The sequence below is a fragment of the Citrus sinensis genome, chromosome 2 (genome assembly GCF_022201045.2).
Source record: "Citrus sinensis cultivar Valencia sweet orange chromosome 2, DVS_A1.0, whole genome shotgun sequence".
Classification (NCBI taxonomy): domain Eukaryota; kingdom Viridiplantae; phylum Streptophyta; class Magnoliopsida; order Sapindales; family Rutaceae; genus Citrus; species Citrus sinensis.
In genome coordinates, this window is record NC_068557.1 from 30,862,916 (window position 1) to 30,888,692 (window position 25,777).

The following is a 25,777-nucleotide window of genomic DNA, read 5'->3' on the forward strand; positions in this document are numbered from 1 at the left end:
TTAGATTTTTTTAAAATGTGAATCAAGCAAAATGACATATACCCTTAATGATTAGATTAATTGAGTAATAATATAACTACAAATTCTTGTATAATTTTTTTTGTACAAACTGATGTGGTATGATTTAATTGTTGGATTAAATATCTCTTGGTCCACATGATTTGTGTTTATTATTTTGTATTTTTATAAACTAATAAGTTAATGTCAAATCAGTTTGTACAAAATAAGTTTGTATAAGAGTTTGTGACTGTATCATCACTCTAATTAATTTAGTGACGAAGTGTAAATTATGGAGAAAAATTAGTTGCCATAACATTAGAATGAAGTTAATAGCCAATGCAACAAAAAAGTTAATGCCCACACCAATAGGCAAGCCAAATTTTTGGGAATAATTTAATCATCTTTTTATAATATTCAAACATATATATTGCAATGGACACATATGGCCAAATGTTATTGTAATTATATATATGAGTATATTATAATTATATTTGCCTCCTCTTTATAGAGTACTATAATTTATGAGGGAGCTCCAATGGTCATATATAGCTAATTGTTTTTGCAATTTAAATGAATAATTTATACAACTATGAGGGGTATTTATGATTTTTCCCAGGTACTTGTAAATTTTCTCTATAATTTATAATGTATTATTAAATTATTCTAATCATTAAGAGTATATCAATCATTTTGCTTGATTTATATTTTTAAAATATTTAAGTTTTATTGCTAACATCAAGAATGAGGATAGAATAGCAAAATAATATATAAATTTATACTTTTATAATTAAAGGGGGATTTGGACCTATTTTAAAACATGAGAAGAGGTTTCTCTCTTAGTTTCTCCAAACAAAAAGGGGGTAATCCTCATTTTCTAGGGATTTTATTAATGAAAAATAGAAGCCAAAACACTAAGTTAGGGAACATAATGAGTCTTACCCCTAAGTAAAAAAATAATAATAACAATATTTGGGATAAAAAGATAAACAAAACAAGAATAAATTAAAAGAAATGATATTTTGGAAAGTCATTGGCGTCTTGAGATAAGAATTATTGAATATTTATAGGGGAACATTCCACAAAAAAATGCTCTTCATGATCAAGACCCAAATTTACAATGTTGTTCTTCATAAAAGTATGAGAGCAATGGAAAAATGGAAAATAGTTTCATCTTACAATTCTCAACTAATATAATTCCCATCGAAAAGGGTTTAGTTTAGACTAGATAAAGAACAATTATCAGCTCATATCGGAGAAAAACTTCTGGATACACAAAAGTACAGTTAATGATAATAAGAGAAACATAACTTCATTTAATGTACTTAATTAGATTCTTATTATTTTTAAAAAATATGGAGTGGGCAAAACCTAAATCTTATTTGTAGTTTCTTACATTACATCCCTAGGATTTGAATTCGAATGGCCAATTTAATAGAGCTACGTCAAGACCACTTGATCGAGCTTTTGGGGCCAATATAATTACCAATGTGTCTAATAGTTTTTTTTTTTTTTAATGAAATATACACACGACAATAGACTGCCAGAATGTTGTTCAATCAATGACACGGTATCTTTGATATATAGAAGATTTTTCCTTATACTACCGATGGATCTGGTCAGCGTGCATTGTCATGTCATAGAACTAGAATTTTCTGGGCACAATATATACTAAAGTACAAGATGGGACTTATCATGGTGATGATGAAGAATTGAAAATGCTGAGCATTATTAAACAGATATGTGCAAGAACAAGGAGGACAAAATATATGAGCAGGAAATGGATGTAATGAAACCAATGCATCCTTTGTTTATCATTTGCTTAGAATCCAAAAGGTTTCGTTTCCAAGGTTCATTAGAGAGAATGAATTCGGATTGTTTTGTCTCTACAAGACAACGAGGGTCTCTTCTCTTCTCTTCATAGTCTTTGGGAAAGAAGAGGAATCACTTCAAGGGGTTTAGGTTTTAGCATCAAGACACCCAAAACTGGCTCGTTATGTGTGACAGGTGCATACTTTTTTGTTGCTAGAGAGAAAAGACAGATGTTCCAAGTATTAAACTAAGATGTTTTAGCAGAAAGCACTAGTATTATAATATATTTGCTAAAGAAAATGAGACACTCCTAACCCTACGTACATATAAAACACTTCATGCTTTGTCTTGTTCGTGCATGGGGAGTTGACATCCATTTTATTTATTTATAGCGTAAGAATCTTTCCAAGAATTGCTTCTTTTTTTGTATGAATTCATAGATCAAGACATCCAACCAAGCATTAGTATATGATGTACATTTTATATGTTAATCGAAAAAATGACTTAAGGATAATATTATAATTAGCTTAAGAGACCTAAAGTAGAATCATGTCTGTCTCTGATAATTAACTCTATTAATTGTCAAACCATTTCTAGGTATAATTCCGTTTATTCTTATATATGAATTTTAGTTGTTTAGACCCTAATATTTCTCTCAATTTGGAGCTCTTGCGAATACTGATTCGATTGGTGCAATTAATGAAGTGAACCGGCTGGCCAAATGTTTCCTGTGTCCCTATGTTAATTATATATATATGGGTTGATGGTCTAAATTTGGCAGACATATCATAAGCATAATTGCATAAGATTTAGATTGTAAAATAAGAGAGATGATCAGCTAACTTATAAATGGCCGGTCACCAATATAGTGCTTGCGGTCCAGAGTTTTTTTTTTTTGTTTTTGTGTATATGCAAACTGAGTTATATGTTGACTTAATATTACCAATCTGGGGCTTGCTTCCAGAGTAATATTGCCTTTTTGACAGTTTTTCAGTTAGTCAACAACAACATGAAATGGAAAAATAAAAATAAATTTATCCCATATGCCACTTCTTAACAATTACGTTCGTACTTCAACCTTGACCCCCAAAAAAAGAAAAAAAGAAAAAGAAAAAAAAAAGTAACCATTGAGAATTGGCCCCAGATATTTTTTTCCCTTTCTTTTTTAACTTTTGATTTGGGATGTTTATATCTTTTAAACTGATGCAGGCATAATAGCCGCGGCGAGCAAGGGCACCTTATCAGAGAGATCTTTATACGTCTACTTTATAAGTAGATAGGTTATTTAAGTAAATTTTTATTTACTAATTTGGGTCTAGCTGTAAGTATATTCACATCTGTAATAAGTCACCAGAATTCTTGTTGTGTTGTTTATAGTTGGAATACAGAAGATGCGTGTGAAGCAAGTGATTACTATACTGTGCAAGGAAAAAAAATGGCTTAGACCTAATAATTCCTCCGGAACTACCTCTGTTCTGTAACCAATGAAGATTGAACGGAGTATTAATTAATATGCCATCCTGTTGCGGTGTCCTAATCATTTATAGCTGAGAATACAAAGCAAAGTAGTTACGCAGTACCCGTCGACCTCGAATTTGAATTAACTCCCCGTATTAAGACTTTCCAGTTCCCCTTTAATTTTCATAAACTTTGATTTTACATCTTCAACCGACTCTTTTAAAGGATGATTGTGTATCTGTGTGAACCGTTGATTTATGCTATTCATGTCTTGTCTCTATTCTTTCACTTTCTTTACCAATTAATGCCTCCAAGATCAGTACTCTTTTAGCACTTTCGATCCATAATTGGCATGGCCGGTGTAAATAAAAAGTCGCATATGGCCAAGGTATATTGAATTCGCAGATTAAATGCATTTTATATTGTGAGGAATTCCCATGTATTGCAATTACCTGTCAAATAATGAAAGAGTGGCCAACTACCAAGCAATATTATCAGAAAGAAGGAACTTGTGTTCTGTACTTCTGTCTGTTAAAACTAGGGAAAAAATCTTTTTCATCCCTAGAGTTTTATGTAATAGCTCATTTCATCCATACTTTTTAAATAATAGTCTAAAACATCATTCCGCTAACTCACCGTTAGTTTAATGCCGTTAACTAGTAATTCATTGAGGGTAAAATATGATTTTTTTTTTATTAAAGTGGTACAAACTAGATTAAAATATTTTTTTTACACAATTAAATAACACTACAAAATATGTAAAATTCATTAATTTTTTCTTAAATGAAATCAACGATGAAATAGTTTGATATAGCCACTGAATAATCGTCATAAGTAACAAATTGTAATTAGCACAATATCTTTAAATCATTGGAAAAAAACTCAAAAATACAACCAATTTTTATGTGCTTGCATGTGCTGAAAATGTTCTTAATCTTCAACCAATTTTTATTTTGAACTTTGCCACCACTCTTTTTTTACCATTATTTTCTCCCCAAGTCCTTACCACTGTCTCCCCAAGTCAGCTCACAGTGCGATTAGAGAGTATATTTATACGAATATGAAAATTGTGATTATTTTTGTACTTAAATATAGGGTTTATGGGGCTTTCATGCCGCCAAAATAGAGAAAAGTGCAAAATAATTATTTTAAATAGAAGTTTTATCTTTTTCAGTATTTCTTGTTTAATGGGATTAGATAAACATCATTTTTAGTTATATGTCAACTTTTATTTATTTATTTTTAAATTTTCTCTTTAATGGAAAATCATTTGTTACCCTCAATGAATAACTAACAAACGATATTTAACTAACTGTGAGTTAACAAAAAAATATTTTGAGTTATTATTTAAAAAGTATGGATAAAATGAGCTATTGGATGAAAATTTAGAGATAAAAAGAGATTTTTCTCTTAAAACTATTACGTCGCATATTGGTCGCCGTTTCAGGGCCCAAGATTGTGGGATTTTTTAGGGAGATCATCAGCCCAATTAATCCTAAGAGCGCAGCTAATGTAGGGAAACGCCATATTTAGTTGCTATTTGAGTTAAGAACATAAATTTATGAAAATCAATTTAAGAGAGTTGGCAACACAGGAGCTGTCCCATTGGCCAACGTTTGCTGAGTGGCATGCTAGGTTTGATCATTATCAGGAATAAAGATTAGTCAGAACTCAGTAGAAGGGTACAGCATCTCTTACCCATATGCCAGCGCATATTTGTAAACTTGTATAATGTCTCGCATATCTGACAGAACTAATTAATTATTGCAGGGCGGTTGACAGCTAATATTCCAGCATATCAACTCGATGACTCCGTAATTTCTGGAGCCAAAATCTAATATGTAAAAATGTAGGACTTGACTAGCTTACAGAATCTGTAAGCTACAGACTGCAGCATCAGCCGTTGGATGTGGTTGGATGTGGAGTGAGAAACTAAACAATAGAAAATCGGATGGTGGGATGACGGGAGATGTTTGTTACAGAATCCGTACCATAGACAGGTCCGTAAATGTAATATGCTAAAATAGTGTTGGAACGCATTTTAACGTCTAATGTTAGGGCCTTTGTAAAGCCCCCTTTGCATCACAAAGCTTTCTGGCGGTTGAATCTCTTCCAAACATCAAAGCATGCCACTTGTGCCGGGCTTATACCACACGCTTCACCCTCATCAACACCTTGTCTGCAACACACTTCATCAACACTTACATTCAGAAATTCAAAGAACAAAAATAAAAAGAACAATGAGAAAGAAAAGAAAAGAAAATTCACCATCTAGGTCTCTCCTAGTCCTAGGAATCATCCGGTAATATGAGCAGTGTCGCCCGTCCTCTGAGCAGTACGGAGGTGAAAGAACGTCAAAGAGAGCACGGGGAGTTACGTACAGCTTTGAAACAATGAATGTTGCCACCACACTAGTTGGGTGAAGAATTGTTGTCCCACATGGTGCTGTCATTTCACAATCTCTAACAAGTTTTGCAGGTCTTGCAGTAAAATTTCCAACAACCGAAAAATGCCTATTCACTAAGACATTCAACATGTGCCGAAAACATATTACTCCAGAGATAGGCAACATCAACTAAAGACTGTCTTAGTTTCAGTAAACTTGTAGGCTAGCTGATTCATAAATCCCATCAACAAAATGGTCTTAATAAAGGATAATAATTAGTTCTAGGATCTTTTAGGAAATGCTCGAGCTGCTATAAATCCTCCTATACTAGCAAACCATGCAACCATCAAACCCATCAGCAGAGCAAGTGCATTGATCTGGTTAAAATTCTTCACAAGTGCGTTGAGACAGACAACAGAATCTGAAACAACATTAAGGATTTCCCATTGCATTAAACACAAAAGAATACCAGGACCATTTGCACTCCCTCTAAAAAGGCCAAGAAGTTAACAGCCCAACATCATCAGCAGAGTAACCAATTGACTTGGCAGTGGTACAGTGAGCACTATCCAATTAGAGTTACCGTAGCAACCAAAAGCTTAGCATTAATTAGACACATTACCATCGTTGCCAAGTTCCACTGTTGGCATCATTTTATAACATTAAGAAACAAAATTGCAGAAAAGACAAATATAAAATGTAATTATTCTTTGATTACACGCTCGTATTGGCTTCGATTGCAAACTTTTGCTCGTATTGGCTTCGATTGCAAACTTTTTACACCTCAATTATAAATCTTAAATTTTATTCTAAAACAGTAACTCATAAAGCTCAAGCGGCCAATTTTCTTGAATTTTGCAAAATCTCTTTTGTGGAATTTCACAATAAATTTGACTATTAAAGAGTTCAAAATTTTATGAAGTCGTAAGATTTTTAAATCCTCTGAAATATGTCGTATGAGTAGTTACTTATTGTCAAAATCGTTGTATCCAACACTTCTATTTCTAAATCAAAATTAACATAATGCAAATATTGTTGTTGGATATGGGATTTTTTTTTTTGGTAATTCAATAAATTGATCAATTAATATAAGAAACTTGTATAAATGAGTGTAAGAAGGGTGACCGACTGAGCAACAAAACTTTTATTAATGGGATTTGACCCTTTTTGCAACAAGAGAATTTTTTTTTTTTAAAATATTATCCATATTTTAACCATCACTAATATTTGAAAGACGCTTACTTCACTCACATGTCATAAATGGAAAGAGTGGCTCCACTCAATTATATTCATAATCAAAGAAATAAATTAAATGCCCATAACTACTTTTACGGAGGGTTCAAACACTTACTCTTACACATTTTAGGAATAAGTGCTCTCTTATTAGGCCAAACACATATTTGTTGCAACAAGAAAAATTTAAGAAAGAGCAAACTATCATATTAGGGTTCTCATGAAGTTAGAATAAGTTCAATATCTAGGGTTATTTTTTGAATTAATTTGGTGATGAAAGAAATTAATCAAATTTTGTAAATTTTTAATAGAGTGGGTATATTTGAACCCACTAATTTCCTCTCTACACTCTTTTTTAATCTAAAAATTTTATTAATTATCTAAATAACTTATGATCAAATTACTTAATTATCCTTTTTTTTTCTTTTTCTCTTCTCAATTTTACAAAATCTCATCAATTTATTCATATAAATTATTTCAGCCACAAATAATTGGTATTACTAACTAAGAGAAACAAAACGCACCATTTGAAAATGAACATTAACAAAATTTATTGCCCATGAAAATTAATAAATATTAAGAAATTAATTTTTACCGAACGCAAAAACTAATAAATATAAAAAAATTATTATATATATAAAATATGAAATATTGATCATGATATACTAAGAAACGTTTTCAAAAAAGAAATTTAAAAAAAGAGTGAAATTGAGTATTTATTTCACAATATATGAAAGTATAGGGAGAATATGAAATTGTATTAGAGAGAGAAAATGATCAATGAAGGGTAGTTTTGATATTTTTAGATTTTAATAATGAATTTATATCTTAAAAATAGATGTAGAGATGAATTTGGTGAGTTTAAATAGTCCCACCCTTTCTAATATTTTTAAAAAGGTTTAATAAGAAAAAAGGATTTTAAAAGGATAAAAGAAGGGTGATAATAATTTCACATTTTCCCTAGTGATTTATCACCACACAGACTAATAGATGATTGGATGGTTTCTATTTCAAGGGAAAAAAACATTCCTTAGCTTAAATTTAGTTTTATTATTTTTTAAATAAGAAAAGTAATACACATTTGATTATTATACATAAATCTTATATAAAGTAATATTTTTGATATCACATGAAGCTGAAAATTCACCCAAAAAAAAAAAAAATCATGCTTCATTGTAATGCAGAAGAAACCCAATTCACATGAAATCTTTACAATTCAGTGTAGTATACTTTTAAACCAAATAATAATAATAATAATAAATCAAACAATACTTATACTTTCATACAGTGCAAAATTTGTATGAAAAATGATGAAGCATATGTCGTTAGTTGTTGATTGTTTTTGTAATTAATGACTTTATTAAGTACTACATCAGCCACTCGGCCTTTGGCTGAGTGGTGAGAGCTGCTGCTCTCCAACTTGGAGAGCAGCAGTTCGAACCCCCACAATGCATTGTGGGGGGTCTTCCTTCCTCAAGTAAATTTGAGTGAAGGCAGTCTGTTTCCTTACCCAAGTGTGAGGAGAAGACATCCATCGAATATTTGAGAGGGTTAAAATCTGGGCAATGCTCCATTAGTATTAATGTATGTTGGTCTCAGTTATAGTATGATTTGTAAATATCAGTTATATTCTCATGTAATATGAGTTGTAATTTGAGCAATAGTCTCATGTAATAAAAAAAAAAAAGTACTACATCAATTGAATAAAAATTATATAGTCAAACTATATAATATATTATGATAGTATGCTTACAAAATTTACATCTTAAATAATACAGTACTTATATGTCATTCATTGGTATTTAAAAATTTTCATAAATGATAGTATAAAAATCATTTGTGATACAAATTTTTTATTCTAACTCACAGAGTACGTACTCATTGAAAGCTCACTGCCCTTGGAAAAAAAAAAAAAATTATTGCATTAGATTTGAAAAGAGAATAACAGAGAGATTTCAGTGGTGGTTGCTAGGCCAGCTGTGCAAAAAAATGGAATTAGATTTTCAACTGCAGAGTAGACAGGTCAATTGATTCATTGGCGGTTACAATGACGAAAATGTCCTTGAATATGATGAGATGGCAAAACATGAGTGGTCGAATTGAACATCTAAATATCGTAATTAAAATTGGTAGGAGCGGGACGCACGAACTCAGAACACAGAACAAACAACGGGTTGGAGACATATAGTGGGCCCAGTCAACGGTTAAAAAATAAATTGATAAACGCGTCCGATCACAACGGAAGTGGGGGCCCCCAACACCATCCAATTCCAAACTATACCCTCCGCCTTCCGACGATTAACCCGTTGGTTAATTTCCCGCCGAACCGAACATCGTCCGCGCCGCGGGAATCAGAGCCTCACAAAACCATTCAAAGTTTGCATATCCCTCATCGCTCATTTTAGAATAATTACCTGTTAAAAACATATATATATATTTTTTTTCTTTTTACGCGGGTCCCTGCATTGTAGATTCCCGTAAAAGAAATTAATTAATTTGGAATCTGAAATGTGTATTAAAAAAAAAAAACAAATGATACAAAGTTTGAACAACATACACTTCCTTAGAGGCCTAGCCTAGACAAATCCATTTGTCTTAAATGATTCTTTAGTGTGTATTTTTTTTATTTGTATAATTTTTTCAACAAATATTATTTCCAATGAAAAATATTCCCAACTATGTTGATTTATAATTTTTCTGAAAATCCAGAAATTATTTCTCTTAAGAAAACTTAATTTACCACAGTTAAATTGTTGATGGTAACTTAAACACTATAGTCTAAAGGAAAATAATTAAAAAAAATATCGGAAACCCACATAACTTAATAAAAAATGAAATAAAAAATAAAAAAAATGGAAAACAAAAACAGAACGTAAACTGTAGAGAGACAGAGAGAGAGGAAAAACAAATTTTAAAAAAAGAAAAAAAAAACAAAGACAAGGGTTGAAAAAAGGGGGGGAAAAAAACAAACAAACAAGACAGAATTTGGGATAGAGGAAAAAAGAGCGAGTCTTGGTCATGATAGAGACAGAAATGAGGGTCGGAGATAGGAAGACCCTCTGAGATTATCCTGCAAGAGGGCAGTAATTGAAAAAAATTAATAATTTTGTTCAAACATTTCTACGATTATTTGTTTATTATTAATTTTTCTTTGCTGCCTTTGGAGTTTCCAACTCATCACCACCTTTTACACTTTCATCACCTTAACAATATATTTATGTCATTTTATGTCAATTTTCTTTCTGTTCATTTCTACTGACGAGAGAGATCTTGCATTGTCAGCAACATCAGGAAAGAGTGATTCTTTTGTACCCTTTTGGTCTAATCGTTTTATGGTAATATATATTCTTCTCTCAGTTTCTGTTCTGTTTCACTTTCTTTTTTAATTTTTAATTTTCCTGTCACGTTGCTTGCTCTGGAGGGCATTCTCATTCTTTGCCTTTGCCATTCTTGAAATGCTTGCAGCCTAATAGCCTATTTTCCGTAGAGAAAAAATAATAGGAAGCTGAGATTTTTGAGCCAGGTCATGATCATTTCAGCGAAAAGGGTGCTGTGAAATTATTGTAAAATAAGACATGAGAGACCCTGATATGATCACCAACAAACGCCGAGTCTTCGAGTTTGCATTTGCTTGTAATGTAGTCTTTGCGCGGTAGTCATTTTCCAATTTCACATCTCAAAAAACCAAAAGTTAAAAAAACGAAAACATAGTTGTTGTTTTATGCATTGGTTTGAGGGGTTGTTTTGTATAGAAAAACCTGGCGATTTTTTATAGCGTGTTGACTGTTGGAAGATATCATCGCTACCTCCACCACTGCAGCATTTGGTTCTTAAAGCAATGGGGGGTAGATGGAATTCAATTGGATTCCAATTCTTCTGCTTCTTGGTTTTGATCAACAACCTCCAAGGCTGTTGGTCTCTCAATTTGGAGGGTAAGTTCTCAATTATACACAATTATGTGGTTTACAGGAATTGCGATATGAATATAATTGGTCGATCTTTGATGTTGTGGAAAATGCAGGAATGGCTTTGTTGGAATTCCGGACACGTGTGATTTCGGATCCTTTTGGTGTTTTCTCAAATTGGAATAAGAATGATAGCACTCCTTGCTTGTGGTCAGGCGTTCGTTGTCTGAACGGTAAAGTGCAAATGCTGTAAGTCCCTATAATGTGCAATCTGTAATGTGATTCTTTCTGATGTTGATGGGTTGATATGTTTTAGTTATTGAGGTTTTGATCCTGGATGTTTTTATTTACTTCTGCTTGTAGGGATATGAAAGAGCGTTCTTTGGAAGGAACATTGGCACCTGACCTTGGAAAGCTTAGTGACTTAAGATTTCTGTAAGAATTCACATTTCTTGAATGTCTTCATTGTTAAAATTCGGGTATTGATATTATGGTGGAATTTCTGATTAACTTAGTTGATTATGTTTTCTTTAACTCACTGGTTTTTTCGGTTTTCACTTTTCAATAATGTAATGCTTACCAAATAACTTCCTATAAAAGCCATTTGTTACAGTACAAAAAAGTACTCTGAACTTTGAACATTGTCTAAATCCATGTTCATATCCGACCAGAGAAGGAATCAAATGCTGTTAGCCTATAGAATCAAATGCTGTTAGCCTATATTAAGTTAGTGTTTGATTTATGAGGTAGCAAATACATGATCTTAACTCATTTATTATGGTCAAGGATGCATAATTATCACTTCTTCATTTGCATTAACAGGGTACTCCAGAAAAACCATTTCTCCGGAGTAATTCCTAAAGAGCTTGGAGAGCTTACCAAACTGGAGCTACTGGATTTAAGCAACAATAAGTTGAGCGGAATTATTCCAGTGGAGATAAGCCGGTTGCCATCACTAAAACGCTTGTGAGTTATCTGTTTATGGATCTATATATATATATGATGCCTAGGCCTTACGGGTTCTGGGACTAACTCATACTTTACCCTAGGTTGCTTGGCAATAATAAATTTGAAGGCAGCATCCCTCTGGAACTCAGTAGGTTCACCTTACTTTCAGAATTGCAATTTGATGACTACCTTACATCTGCTGAGGTCGCAGGAATCCGAAGTGTAAACAGAAAGTTTGGCCAGTATGGGTAAGCATTTTACTCATATTAATGAGCTTGATATATATCTACCAATGCTCTGTTAACTTCATATACAGACCTCCATGTAAAAAGACAGTGTCATGCAGAAACGTTCTTAGCTATGGAAGCTTGACATTCTTTATCAACTTATCTTTAGGAGAAGTTCTTTAAGTGCCTAGCATTTGGAATTTTATTGCACCAAGTTATACTTGAATTGGCCACATGAATTATCTCCCTGATAATTTGATTGATTATGCCTTGTCTAATAGTATAGTCCCTTTTCACTGAGCAGAGTATTCCTTATATCTTTTGCAATATTACCAATCAATGAAGGAGATTTGTAGATATCTAGTTTTCTGATACTTTAATTGTTTTGGACAGTATCTGGTATAGAAGTTTGAAGCCACTGTATAAGGCAAAATTCTTCATTACTCCAATTAAAGGAGTTTTCACCAATTACCTCGCTGCTTTTGCTATATAACTTTGGTAAAAATATTTGCCGTGTTCTTTCATCTTTTTCACTTAGTTGAAATTGCTTGTCCTTCTTGCAAGGTTCAAGATAGGAGAGGACTCTCTGCATACCAATGGTGACCATAGTTGTGCTAATCTGCCGGGTGAGTAGGAATACTTTTTAACATCTTTGTGTTGGACAATGTTTATGATTCTGATAGAAAATTTGACCTAGTATTTTGCATTAAGCAGGATCCTCTGAGACACACTTGGTTCAGCATTCGCAGAATCTCATCAATGTTGCACGTCGTAAGCTGCTTGAACAGTCCAGTAACCTTGCTGCTGAACCTGCTACTGTTGGTTCTTCCTCTGATCAGGTCATTGCCCTTCCAACTTCTAGAAGTAGTGGGACATTCCCTGCTATACCGACTGCCACGAAAAAACATTTTCCTGGACCTGCAGCTTCACCACCTATTGTTTCAGCAGTGCAAGGCAGTATTAGCAAGTTTAACAAAAGCTCCAAGCCAACTAGTCCAGCACCTTCAGATTCTAGTGAAAGCATATGGAAGTATTTTCTTATCATTCCCGGTTTGTTTGCTGTGCTTATAATTGCCGCCGCTGCATTCTTCACATGCCAAACCCGTGCAGTTAGAACCATACGTCCTTGGAGGACTGGACTGAGTGGACAGTTGCAGAAAGCATTTGTTACAGGTGATCTTCTAAGGAGTAATAAGACTTCAATTCATTATTTTATTGCATTTTAACCCTGTACTGAGTTGGCTGGTATAAATTTAATTTAAAACCTAATGTGGGCTGCTAAACGTTCGTGTTAGTCTTGATCAAAATGGTCTTCTTGACTAGGCTGAACTGACTAGTTGAAATGAGAAATCAACTCTGGGTGTACTTTATTCAAACACATTTGGCAAAACTAAAAAATGACTGAATGCTGATACAGCATTTAAAGAAACAACTACTAGTTAATTTAAAGATTTGAATTGTACCAATGGCTTTCATTGCTGTTATGCCCTGGTTGATAGGATGGAATTTGGCTACATATGCTGTGCAATGCATAATCTTCCTGTGATTCGACGGAGATCATCTAGGATACTAGTGTTGTGTAGAACAAGATTTTTGGGTCGGACTCTGGGAACTCTTAAAAGCTGCATTTTGTACATGGAGACGCATGTGTCTTTGTATATTTATGATCCCAAAAATATATCAGCTGCTATGTTTAATTGACTGACTGTTGTAGGATAACCACAGAGAGGACAGAAAAATGAAAAAAAAAAATGCATCTCCCTTTAATTCTTTTAATATTTATTTTTCATAGTTCAGTGAAAACTAAATATTATTATTATATAAAATGAAGGTGTCCCCAAGCTGAATCGGTTGGAACTGGATACAGCCTGTGAAGATTTTAGCAATATAATTGACACTCAAAGTGGCTGCACTATATACAAGGGAACACTTTCCAGTGGAGTTGAGATTGCTGTTGCAGCAACTGCTATCACGTCTTCCAAGGACTGGTTAAAGAGCCAAGAGATGGCCTACCGGAAACAGGTTTGTTGCTTTGGTGATCACTGGCAATGATATACTTGCATGTTTTTCAGTACTCTTTCCCAGATTCATTATATTTACTTGTTTTGGCTACTGTAGGTTGACACATTGTCACGGATTAATCATAAAAACTTTGTCAATCTTATTGGCTATTGTGAGGACGATGAACCTTTTAATAGGATGATGGTGTTCGAATATGCTCCTAATGGCACAGTCTTTGAGCATTTGCATAGTAATGTTCTAACTTACACGTGCTTCTTGTGTGTGTGACATTCAAGTTGTGGGCTTAACATTTTAGAGGCTAAAATATTCTTTGTTTCTAATTTCAGTCAAAGAAATGGATCATCTTGACTGGAATGCAAGAATGAGGATCATTATGGGAACAGCATATTGTCTTCAGTATATGCACCATGAACTCAATCCACCCGTAGCACATTCTAACTTGTCTTCTCATTGTATCTATTTAACAGATGATTATGCTGCAAAGGTGCGCCACTTGGGCACTTCCTCTAAGAATGACTGGCTTCCTTACAACTTTGATCATTTCCATTATGTCTAATCCTCCTGTCTCTCTTGCTTTCCCAGGTTGCAGAGATCTGTTTCACTACGATTGCTTTACCCAAGTCAAAGGTCTCAGATGACATAGAGAATTCTGTATTACCTCCTCTTGCTGATCCAGAAACCAATATATACAGCTTTGGTATATTGATGCTCGAAATCATTTCTGGAAAGCTTCCCTACTGCGAAGAAAAAGAGTTGTCCATTGAGAAATGGGTAAGTTCACTTTTGCAGGAGAAGTAATGTTAGCGCTATGAATATATTGTTGCACCTTCTTTTCTTTTTAGTTGATAAACAATATCAAACTTTGCAGGCTGCTGATTATTTGAACGAACCCCGGAACTTCAGCTGCATGATTGACCCGAGCCTCAAGTCATTCAAACAAAACGAGCTAGAAGCCATCTGTGAAGTAATCAAAGAATGCATTAAGACAGATCTAAGGCAGAGACCAACAATGAATGACATCGTAGTCCAATTGAGGCAAGTGATTAACATTTCGCCTGAACAAGCCGTTCCAAGACTTTCTCCTCTCTGGTGGGCAGAGCTCGAAATCTTGTCTGCTGAAACAACTTAAAAAAATCAAGTTGTCTCTGACTCTCTTCTCTGTTTAAGTCAAAAAGTTTTTCTATTATTTTGTGTGTCTAATGCAAAGAAATAGCTTCTCAACTCTATATATCCCGCCAATCACTTGTTTTTCAAAATTTGTTCTTTTTGATCTCTTCGTTTTCCTATTATCTCCTATGATTGATTCATGATATTTCTTTATTTTATATTGCATTCCACCACAGAAAAGAAGTATGTTATGGTGTTGTATAACTGAGGCTGTGTAACTATGTTTTCTTTTTAATAATAGCCTTATGTGAATTGATGTAAAGAACTAATTAACTTATCACTGGGATCTAGTCCTTATGAATATATATTCATTTGTGAACTTTTCTCTCTGAATGATAAATAGGCAGACGAGCAATTTCGGGGGAAAAAAAAACTCCAATTTTCACGTTATGAGATGATGGGATCAGTTATGACTCCGCATGATTTATAGATGTAGATGATGCTGAAGTCAGTTTGCAACGGTGCTGCACGCACGCTCCAGAGAATCTACTGATGCAAAAACATCATCGTTCGCTTGACTGCATTTTTCTAAAGGAAAATAATGGCCGCCCTAATAGGCTACGGTACGTAAGACGACGGAATACCGTTTGACGTAACATAATATTCAATCATTTAAAAGTGAATACGAATTATTGTTCAATCATTTTATGAATTATTGATCAATAATTTCAACCATGGCATGCGCCGACTCCATATTCAGTTCTAAATTAACCTGTGTCATGATCAGAAAGCTGAATATCAGTCATGAATAGCTGGATTTCATGCTATTTTATGGGTTTTGTAATTCATCAATAAATTTGCATTATGGATAAAGAAGTTACCAATACGGTGGATGCAGCAATAATCACTTAAGCACCAAAATGTAGAGAGGCAAACGGACAATATGGAACAGGACTAAATATATCGTTACTTTGTAAAAGCAAAAAACACCATGCGTGAAGAGAATTTTAAGGGGAAAAACACGCGCGCGCACACATCAAAATGAATTAAGGTATGGTTTCATGCAAGCTAATTAACAAACAAATTAAATTTTTGAAAAGAAGATAGCTAGTTACTAGTGTTCACATAGGCCTGCACTCTTTTTGTGCCCCATATGCTCATCTGAATCTGAAGAATAGAAGTCCCCGCCAAGAAATCCACACTTTGCTTTGTGCTCAAAACGTCGAGAATTCCTTTCAGCGTCTTGAGCCTCACACAGTCTGCAGCTTTCATAACTTTCTCCAATCCGCTCAACAAACCTTTCAATGCGACCTCCACCAACCCATCAACTTCCCCATTACTGAGTCGGCTCGTTAACCTGGCCAACTCAACCATCTTCCTGTCAGCCAATGCCACCTGTTGCCTCTCCATCTCTCTCTCAACTTTCTCCTCCTCTAGCCTTATCTTCAGTCTCAACTCCTCTATTTTCCTAAGTTGTTGCTCTGTCAACTCAGCAAGACTCCCTCCACCTGGGACCATGGTCTTCCTCAACGAGTCAACGAGTCGAAAAATGATAGAGGGTTTCCACCCAGTGACCCATGAATAAGCCATCTCAAAGGTACTGACCCAAACTGGACAGTAAAAGACGAGCACATCTTCATGAGCTAAAGCCCACTTCACGGTGTAATATTCCTTGTAATGGGATGTCAATTTCGAAACCAGGGCCTGTTGCTCCGCTTCACTGGAGCTCTCCTTGGAAATCCTAATGAGTTGTTGTGAATAATCATCAAGTTGACAAACCCACTTCTCGAAGAACTCTGCGAACTTCTCCTCAACTTGGTTTTTCATTTTTCTTTTTTCTTCTTGGCAGCGAAGCGGAAGGGTGGTATTAATATTATTCTTATTATCCTAAAATCAAACGTAAATAAGTGGCAGCGCAGTTGGTTTGGTTGAGATCGTGAGAGATCAATGCATGTAATATTATTAAGGGCGTGTTGTGTGTGTGTGTATATCTGCATCAAGAGAGGATACAAAAGAGTGAACGAATTGAATGAATAATAAATAATAAAGGGGGGACGGCGGTCGAGTGAACAGACGTACAGATGGAAGGTGGATTTAAGGCCACGGAGAGAGACGCGAGAGAGGGTTTTGTGCATGGCTTACGCGCAGCAGAAAGCTAGTTGTGAATGAGTGACGCTTTGCAGATGTGAGAGAGAAGGGACATGAAATGAGTGATGAGTCCATTGGTTATGGATTGCAGTTCAGCTTCGACCTTTGACTGTGTCTAGGAGTCATCGATCCACCACCTGGTATTCTACCTTTTTCAATATACGTGTCAGCTCCGAACGCCATCTGTTTTTCTACGTGGAACATGCCTAGCCTCTACATGCTTCTCTGTTTCCTAGGGTCCCACTCCGCTCTTACCTCCTATGTATGACTCGGTTAATTTTGGACCTTGACATGATTCCCTCCCTAGTCCCCCTATTTCTCCTCTAAAATCTTTCATTAATTAATTTGGTTTGATTTTGAGAGAAGGAAAATACTTGGTGTAGAGAAACATAAGAGAAAGACGAGAGAAATAATAAAAAAATGGATAGAGAGAGAGCGAGTGGGTAGAGAGAGAGAGAGCAAAATTCTCTCATCTTTCTCTCTCTAACACTACTCTTGAGAGAAATTAAAACTAAATTGATTTTGACCTTTTGACTTTGTCGACAAATGACAACAAAATAAGGTATGACAAGTGAGGGAACTAACAATTTACAAATTTGTAGATCCCCGCAATTCCGTTACCTTTATCGTTGAGAGATGACGACTCTATACTATGCATAATTCTCTATAAACATGTTTTAACTAAGAATTGTGGACATAAATGATATCATTCATCCTTATTCTAATGATCAATGCTATAATTGGGAGTAGAAGTAAAAATATTTGGGGTAAGCTTAATTAAATTGGTGAAATAATTTATAAAATAAGAAAATTGCTTTGATAGATAAAATTAGAGAGAAATTGTCAGAGATTGTACTGTTAATAAATCTATTATTTACATTTTACTCTTTTTTATACTATGTTTATTATAATTGATAACATGAGGAAAGAAAAACTATTTGTATAGAAAATAATTAGATAATTTAAAAATCTCCGAAACAACAACTTTTTTCATTACCTTCACCTCCTCCAAATTGGAGTATAATTAAATTGATGAAAATGGGTTTTCTGATTAAATCTGCCCCAGTTCCACCGAAAGACGAAATTTACATTCCACTATCACATTTTCATTTTATGTGCATATGCCTCAAACAAGTGACGAGGGACAAGTTAAAAGATATTTCACAAAACACTTTTCTTCGTATCCTCTTCAAAGGAAACACCATCAACAACAGGTCATCATTTTATCTCCTCATTATTTCATTCACACTTCCAGTATTATGTTTTGATAAATATAAACTCATAAAACAACTTAATTATGAACACACATATGTGTAAATTAGATATAGTGATTTAAGTTTTTTTTTTTTTTTGGTCGCTTCTTTCTTATTTTCTAATGAGCAGAAAAAGAATTCAGAAATAAGTTGAGTTTGAAGTCAAGAAAACTCAATCTGAAGTCGATTATATCAAATACTAAATCAAGAAAATCGAAATCGAGAAAATTCAAGTACTGAACTGTATTGCATCATTGGGCCCCACGTATTAGATATTTTGTGCACATCTAAGGGTAAATTTCATCACTCCCCATTAATATAGACATTTCTCCATGTGCCCCTTATATTATTGCATGTCACCAACACGGCCCAATAATGTGATATTCATTAATTGGATAGTAAGATAACACATTCAATTTACTTGAAATTTATTGATCGTGGTTGATCAATGAAATTATAATATATATATATATATATATACATACATATCTTTTTATCATAGAATAAAAATATTTCAAAATATGTAAAAATAAAATTTTAACACAATTTAAAATTTTAATTAAAATTCATTTCCGTAGAATCATGATCTTACAAGCCAAATTTTTCTCTTACAATCAACAAATCAAACCCTAATTTTCAAGAGCAAACGTAACGAAGTTATATATATATATATATAGGGAGGATCCTTATCTTTTAGTGATGGTTACCAATAATAATTAAAAAAAAAGAATAAAATAAAAAAGCAAATCAAACCCTTCATCAATTTTTATTTATCTAAGTCTTACAACAACAACAAAAGTAGAAACATTTCAACTGTGTAAAATATATAACAGCATAAATTAATGGTCGGGTGTGTGTTGATGACTTAAAATAATACTGCGGTAGGTTAATGAATACCAATACTAATGGGAGTGCAGTCAAATTTATCCTATACTTATTATACGCCGCAAGTTCGAGCCACTATAAAAAGAGAAAAGAGGAAGTTGAAAGTTGAAATTAACCACGCTTATGTCTTTTGTGAGCACTAACCATTTGCAATTTCAATGGCAAGTAGTCATAAACTCCGGTCACGGTGTTGCTTCAACGAATGGATGCACGTTCAAGAGCAAGAGCTGAATGAACTCCTTCATGCCCAAACCTTAACCACGAAAACTGAAAACTCAGAAAATTTATGCATTCGACTGACTAAAAAGATCATTAAAAACTATGAAGAATATATGGAAAAACGATCCCAGTTGTTCCATGACGAAGCATCAGGTTTTTTTGCACCACGTTGGTGCAGTTCCTTGGAGAACTCATCTCACTGGATGGGAGGCTGTAGACCCTCATCGTTTATCAGGCTTCTTTACGCACAAAGTGGTTCAAAAGTTACTGTTAATAGTTAATCAACTTTTAACATCTAACATGCAAAACCAATGAGCATGAACAGTGACACATGCAACAATTTAAGCACATCAACAATCCATGCCACAAGGTACTGTTAATAATAATAATAATAATAATAAATGGTCATTGATCCTACCTTTTACTTTAGTGATCATCCTCGTCTTGCATAGTATATAACATCAATGATACGAATACGGAATGGCCTCGTGACAGAACTTCAATTTCAATTTCAACTACAAAGCTTAGGGATTTGTTTACATTACCCATCAATATATATTATTATTAGCCAAAACATAAATATGTTTGTCGGCAAAAGTATATCAGTTACAGATCACGGGGGAAAAATCATGGGATTTGATTTCGATAAATCACCTGATTTTATTTTATCTCATGTCAGTCCATGATTTGGTTCATGCAGAAGTAAAGGACAATATGCTGATTAGTTCGGTGAGAAAATTCGATCGAAGTAAGAGCACCAAATTGAATTTTCCAAACAAAAAACCTAGCCACATGCTGACATGCATGCAATTTACGAAACAATTCAGTAATAGTTGTTTAATTATGCAAATTCATATGATTTTAACTCGTGCCTTTTAGAAAAAAAAAAAAAAAGTTGTTTCTATCATTACAATTCAAAAGCGGACACTTACGCCACTTCGGCCTTGGCTGAAGTGGTGGGCTGCTGCCCTCACAAGCATTGTGAGGGCAGCGGTTTTAGCCCCCACAAAAGCATTGTGGGGGCTAAATGTTCTTTATACTTCCAAAAAAATCATTCTCCCTTGCGAAACGCGAGTGGAGTATGGACATCCCTCTCCTGTGAGGGGTTATTTGTTTGGGCATGTACTTCATAGAATTCAATGTCATAATATAAGTCCCAATTATGTATATCTGATTGTAAATATCAGTATAATATCTCTGCTACAATAGCAGTTGTTGTAAATATCTGTGTAATGCAGTAATCTGATGATTAATCAGTATTCAAAAAAAAAAAAAGCGGACACTTACATGTCTTCAAATGTATAAACTTCTGCCACCCGCCGTCACGTAAGAAGCGACACGAGAGTGAGGACATGCAAGCAATGCTAAAGAAATCTTCTATCCGCAACCTTTTCCTTTTCACGGTTGGTTGTATGGGATAAGCATAAATAATAAGGTTGATGGAAACAAATTAATCAATTAAATTATTTTAAAAATTATATTTATTACATATTATTAATTTTATATATGTGTGTGTGTGTGTTCCGACGATAGCGTGAGTTTTAATCCACACAGCACCTCTCACTCTCAGTTCCAAACACCACCTCAGTCGGTCTAGCATTTGCGGTGACTGAACTGTAGACGTCTTCAAATGCTCGCCAGTAGAAGTTATACAGTTGAAAAGAAAAAATAATGCCCTAATGTATAGGACTGATAGCCTGATACTTCCCTTATCGCATACAAGCTAAAAGCTTGATTTTGACAGCTCGTGCTAGCTTCCTGGGTGTTCAATATCATCCATGTTTTAAGAATTTGTCGGTACAATTCCACGGAAAAAACCAGAAAATGGATAATAATATCTGGAGCCCTAATTTGTTAGGTTTTGCAAAAATAAGGATGTAATTTTATATTTATAAAAAAAAAAGGGTCATCAATCTCAATTGAAAAGACGTTTTCCTTTTTTTCCTTGAATTGCATTACAAACCTACAAATATTTATAGTTAGAAATCTATTTAAATTTTTTTGGATTGATAGAATTGTCTGAATATTTAAATTAAGACTAGGTTGAATCAACTTTCAAATTATTTAGAAGAAAAAATTAATTTCATAGTACTCAGGAGAATACTCTAATACATTCCAGTAATAAGGAAGGTAGCTAGGCACCACTGGACTTTAAGGTCAAGCTAGTTGTAAAAATAAATCTTAAGTTATATAATCTTATGTATGGACATGTTTGGTACAAAATGAACTATATCAATTTTTGAGAAAACAAAAAACTTAAAAGTCGGGATGTCATTCCCCACTGCATCATACATGTGGGTCTATGTAGATCATATTAATTGGCATTTGGAAGAGGAAGAAAGACATTATCAACATGCATGAGTGATTCTTGTGCAATTCTCGAAGCCATACGTGGCCAGCCATGCAACATCTCATTTAAAAAGAAGATAAAGATGCCCTGCTCATCAGGTCATTCCCTTAGAGTCACTCACATTTTGCCTTAATTTTTGCCTTAATTTAGGGAGGTGCTCATGGCCCTGTTTGATTTCCTCGGGCTATAGCCACATACCAATATTATTTTCTCTTTCCAGAATTCACATCACCAAATATGTGGCTTATATGAGCAAACATGGGTCAGTTAATCGCAAAGCACCCACCCGCATGACATGGGCAGGCCACATGCGGTCGATCACTCAGCTACAGGCCCTCGTCGTCTCTAATATCAACGTCGAAGCCCACTTAAGCATTTACATTTTTCATCTGTTTATGGAGCTTACGTGGGTTACTGTGGGATCGGTGAAGATTCCATATTCCCAATCAAACCATCGACCACATGAGCGTTGACCGAAATCTGGAGTTGCCACCTAATGAAAATATCATCTATTTATAACGCTAATAATTTCATTTATTAATAGCTTTTGTCATTGAAAGCGTCATATTCAAGATCAACATATATGCTACAATTCGTTGACAACATCATTATTACCAGCTCAAAATATGGATAGCCATCTGATTTTCTAAATAAGATCCAAAATATCAGCCAATACATATATTTATTACCATACATGGAGTGCCAGTGAGTAACGGCCAATCCTCGAGCGAAAACACCAACCCAACATTTCAATTACTATAATTATACTTCTTAATTTTGGGCAGATTTGGTTTTCCTCTTAGCTGAAATTATTGAAGGGGGATGTGGTTGGTTTTATAGAATAAACTTTTGTTTTGTTGCATTTTTCTCCAAGCACCAGGGATTTTTCTGGCCCTGCCGGCAGGCAAGGTTTGAGCGTCCTTTGTCCTGAATAGCCAGCCAGCCAGCACTGTGTCCCTCCATATCCTTTCCTTTCATGTAGAATAATAACAAATGACGTGATTAAATAACAATTCGAGTATTGGTGTTCTGTGTGCACATTTTTTCCATCCATTTTCTCTTGTTATAAGAGAAAATGGAGAAGAAAGCGGGAATTTTGATGAACAAGTATGAGCTAGGGCGACTGCTTGGACAAGGGACTTTCGCCAAGGTTTACCATGGGAGAAACCTCAAAACAGGGCAAAGCGTGGCCATTAAGATTGTTGATAAGGAAAAGATCCGGCGAGTTGGTTTGATTGATCAAATCAAGCGAGAAATCTCCGTGATGCGCCTTGTTAGGCACCCCAACATTGTTCAGCTCTACGAGGTCATGGCAAGCAAGACCAAGATCTATTTTGCCATGGAGTATGTCAGAGGCGGTGAACTCTTCAACAAAGTTGCCAAAGGGAAGCTCAGAGAAGAAGTAGCTCGAAAATATTTTCAGCAACTGGTAGACGCTGTTGAGTTCTGTCATAGCCGTGGTGTGTATCACCGCGATCTCAAGCCAGAGAATCTGCTTCTTGATGAAAATGGTGACTTGAAAATTTCAGATTTTGGGCTGAGTGCGTTGCAAGAATCAACCAGGCAAGATGGCTTGCTTCACACGACATGTGGAACTCCAGCTTATGTTGCGCCCGAAGTTATTAACAAGAGAGGCTATGATGGAGCTAAAGCTGATATTTGGTCGTGTGGGGTTGTTCTTTTTGTTCTCTTGGCAGGTAACCTCCCATTCTATGATTCAAACTTGATGGAACTGTACAAGAAGATAACAAGGGCAGAGTTCAAGTGTCCGAATTGGTTTCCACCAGAAGTCAGGAAGCTACTTTCCAGGATTCTTGATCCCAATCCAAGCACGAGAGTGACCATGGCTAAGCTCATGGAGAATTATTGGTTTAGGAAGGGGTATAAAAAAATTGAAACCCCGGAATCCCCTCGAGGTCAAGATAGAAACAAGTTAATTAGCGACATTCATGCAGTTTTTGAGTGTGAGAGTAGTAGTTCCCGAGACACAGACCCACCAACAAATTCATGCAGAAGCCCTGTTAGGCCATCTTCGTTCAATGCCTTCGACATCATATCTCTCTCGAAAGGATTCAATTTATCAGGTTTGTTTGAAGGCGATGCCAATAGTAAACTAGAAGCAAGATTTACAACAACGAAACCTGCCTCAGCTATCGTGTCGAAATTTGAAGAAATAGCAGTGACAGAAAGCTGTAAGTTCAACAAGAAGGATGGAACAGTGAAGTTACAGCACAACAGGCAAGGAAGAAAAGGGCAGCTTGCAGTAGATGCTGAAATTTTTGAGGTTACGCCGGCATTTCATGTAGTGGAGTTGAAGAAAGCTGCGGGGGACACAATGGAATATAAAGATTTCTGCAACCAAGGATTAAGGCCTTCTCTCAAGGACATTGTATGGACTTGGCAAGGAAATGATGAGCAGTAAAACACCCACGTACCCTCCCCCCTCCCCTCCTAAGAGAAAAAAAGGGGGGGGGGGGGGGGGAAGGATAGGCATTGTTTTAGGTTTTTCGTATAGTATAGGCGAAGAATATGTTTCTATGCTCTCTCTTTTGCAGCAAAATGTGCCTCTTTTACATGCTGCTAACTTTCTAGCCTTCCATATTAGTTGAAATTCTTTTCCATTTTTGAAATTCCTTTTCGCATTTTTCAATTTGGTCTTATGCGGAATCAACTACAGAGCAGGATGCAGGCATGCGAGGACCAATGATTACACATTTGAGTACAGCGTGAAGGCCTGCCAAAATGAAATGTAGGGTGTCCAGAGCTATCTCAAGCGCATTTCTGGATCCGGCCCATTGCTTACACAAAATGAAATTGTCTATCTTAAGAAGCCAACTTCTTCTTACCTAAGTTGGTCAGTAGCGTTTAACTTTCCTTTTGAGTGTGTTATATTTATCTACAAGTGCTGAATTGGGCTTCAAGTTCTGCATATTGTACTGTGTTTTATTTGTATTTATACTGTATTATCACATGTAATACTTAGAAACAAAAAAAAAAAAAAAATGTCTCGTCTTCAGAAAGCTTACAGTTATTAGTTACTAAAATTTGGAACATATATATAACAATTAGAGATCCCACACTTTATTAAAGAGATAAATTAAAAGATAAAAAAAAAATACATATTCCAATGCATTGTATTTTATCTTTTAGTATATTGGAGTGTGTGTCAGTGTGTGTTTTTTTTTTTAAGGGATCCCTCATTTTAATAAAGTATGAGATCTTTCGTTGGAACATTACTCAAATATTCTATGTGAGTGAGGTTCTAATCAGAATTTCTTAACCATATTCAAGTAGAGATAAGATAAAAGGTTAAAAAAATTACATAATTCAATATATTATGCTGCATTGGAGCTTTTTTGTATGTGTGTGTGTTTTTTTTTAATCATTTAGTTTGTCCAAACTTTAAGTCAAGATCTCTGATGAGAAAATTATTCTATATGTATGTATAGTACAATTTGGAATTTTGCTTACACTGTTGCTAAGCCGGACAAAAGTTCATACAACCCATTGACACGACACAAACCCACACAGTAAAAATGATTGTTAGTTCAATTTTTGTTGGGTCGAGTCATTAATAGGTTAACCCATTAAAACTCATTCCATAAAGAGTTGAGTTTGGGTTTAATATCAAAAGCTCATTTTAGTCATTACCAGTTAACATTTAATATTATTAATTTCATAAAACTTATAACTTAAATGATAAAATTTTAAAGAAAAAAATTGATTTCAAATTGACTACTTATGTAAACGATGAACCTTAAAACTCCTTCAGTATTTATTCTAAAATTTGTGACTATCATTATACATTTATATCTTCTCATATAATG

General features: G+C 34.6%; 3 protein-coding genes across 4 annotated transcripts; 2 read left to right on the forward strand and 1 right to left on the reverse strand.

The window, feature by feature from the left end:
- The first annotated feature begins 9,825 nt into the window (after positions 1–9,825).
- On the forward strand, positions 9,826–15,260 carry LOC102609611 (protein MALE DISCOVERER 2). Of its 2 annotated transcripts, XM_006467576.4 has the most exons (13): positions 9,826–10,221; positions 10,352–10,818; positions 10,908–11,040; positions 11,155–11,226; positions 11,614–11,757; positions 11,841–11,987; positions 12,531–12,592; positions 12,681–13,139; positions 13,798–13,988; positions 14,085–14,217; positions 14,315–14,472; positions 14,571–14,759; positions 14,857–15,260. In XM_006467576.4, exons 2-13 carry the CDS (start codon positions 10,725–10,727, stop codon positions 15,115–15,117), a joined length of 2,043 nt encoding a protein of 680 aa, XP_006467639.1. In that variant the 5' UTR covers positions 9,826–10,221; positions 10,352–10,724; the 3' UTR covers positions 15,118–15,260. The 2 variants fall into 2 exon arrangements, with proteins under 2 accessions (XP_006467639.1, XP_052287614.1); XM_052431654.1 differs by having other exon boundaries at positions 9,826–10,818.
- Positions 15,261–16,035: 775 nt separating this feature from the next.
- LOC102609342 (protein DOG1-like 4) lies at positions 16,036–17,291 on the reverse strand. The gene has a single exon (XM_025094712.2). It carries the CDS (start codon positions 16,920–16,922, stop codon positions 16,203–16,205), a length of 720 nt encoding a protein of 239 aa, XP_024950480.1. The 5' UTR covers positions 16,923–17,291; the 3' UTR covers positions 16,036–16,202.
- A 5,228-nt stretch (positions 17,292–22,519) lies between these two features.
- LOC102618378 (CBL-interacting serine/threonine-protein kinase 20) lies at positions 22,520–25,016 on the forward strand. The gene has a single exon (XM_006468136.4). The coding sequence runs from the start codon at positions 23,026–23,028 to the stop codon at positions 24,370–24,372; it is 1,347 nt and encodes a 448-aa protein (XP_006468199.2). The 5' UTR covers positions 22,520–23,025; the 3' UTR covers positions 24,373–25,016.
- Positions 25,017–25,777: the final 761 nt, after the last annotated feature.

Excerpts from the sequence above, each read along its gene's own strand:
- LOC102609611 (XM_052431654.1), top strand. The coding sequence starts at position 10,725 with ATGGGGGGTAGATGGAATTCAATTGGATTCCAATTCTTCTGCTTCTTG. Across the intron at positions 11,041-11,154 it reads AACGGTAAAGTGCAAATGCT|GGATATGAAAGAGCGTTCTT; the intron begins GTAAGTCCCTAT and ends TTCTGCTTGTAG. Across the intron at positions 14,473-14,570 it reads CAGATGATTATGCTGCAAAG|GTTGCAGAGATCTGTTTCAC; the intron begins GTGCGCCACTTG and ends TTGCTTTCCCAG.
- LOC102609342 (XM_025094712.2), bottom strand. The coding sequence starts at position 16,922 with ATGAAAAACCAAGTTGAGGAGAAGTTCGCAGAGTTCTTCGAGAAGTGG.
- LOC102618378 (XM_006468136.4), top strand. The coding sequence starts at position 23,026 with ATGGAGAAGAAAGCGGGAATTTTGATGAACAAGTATGAGCTAGGGCGA.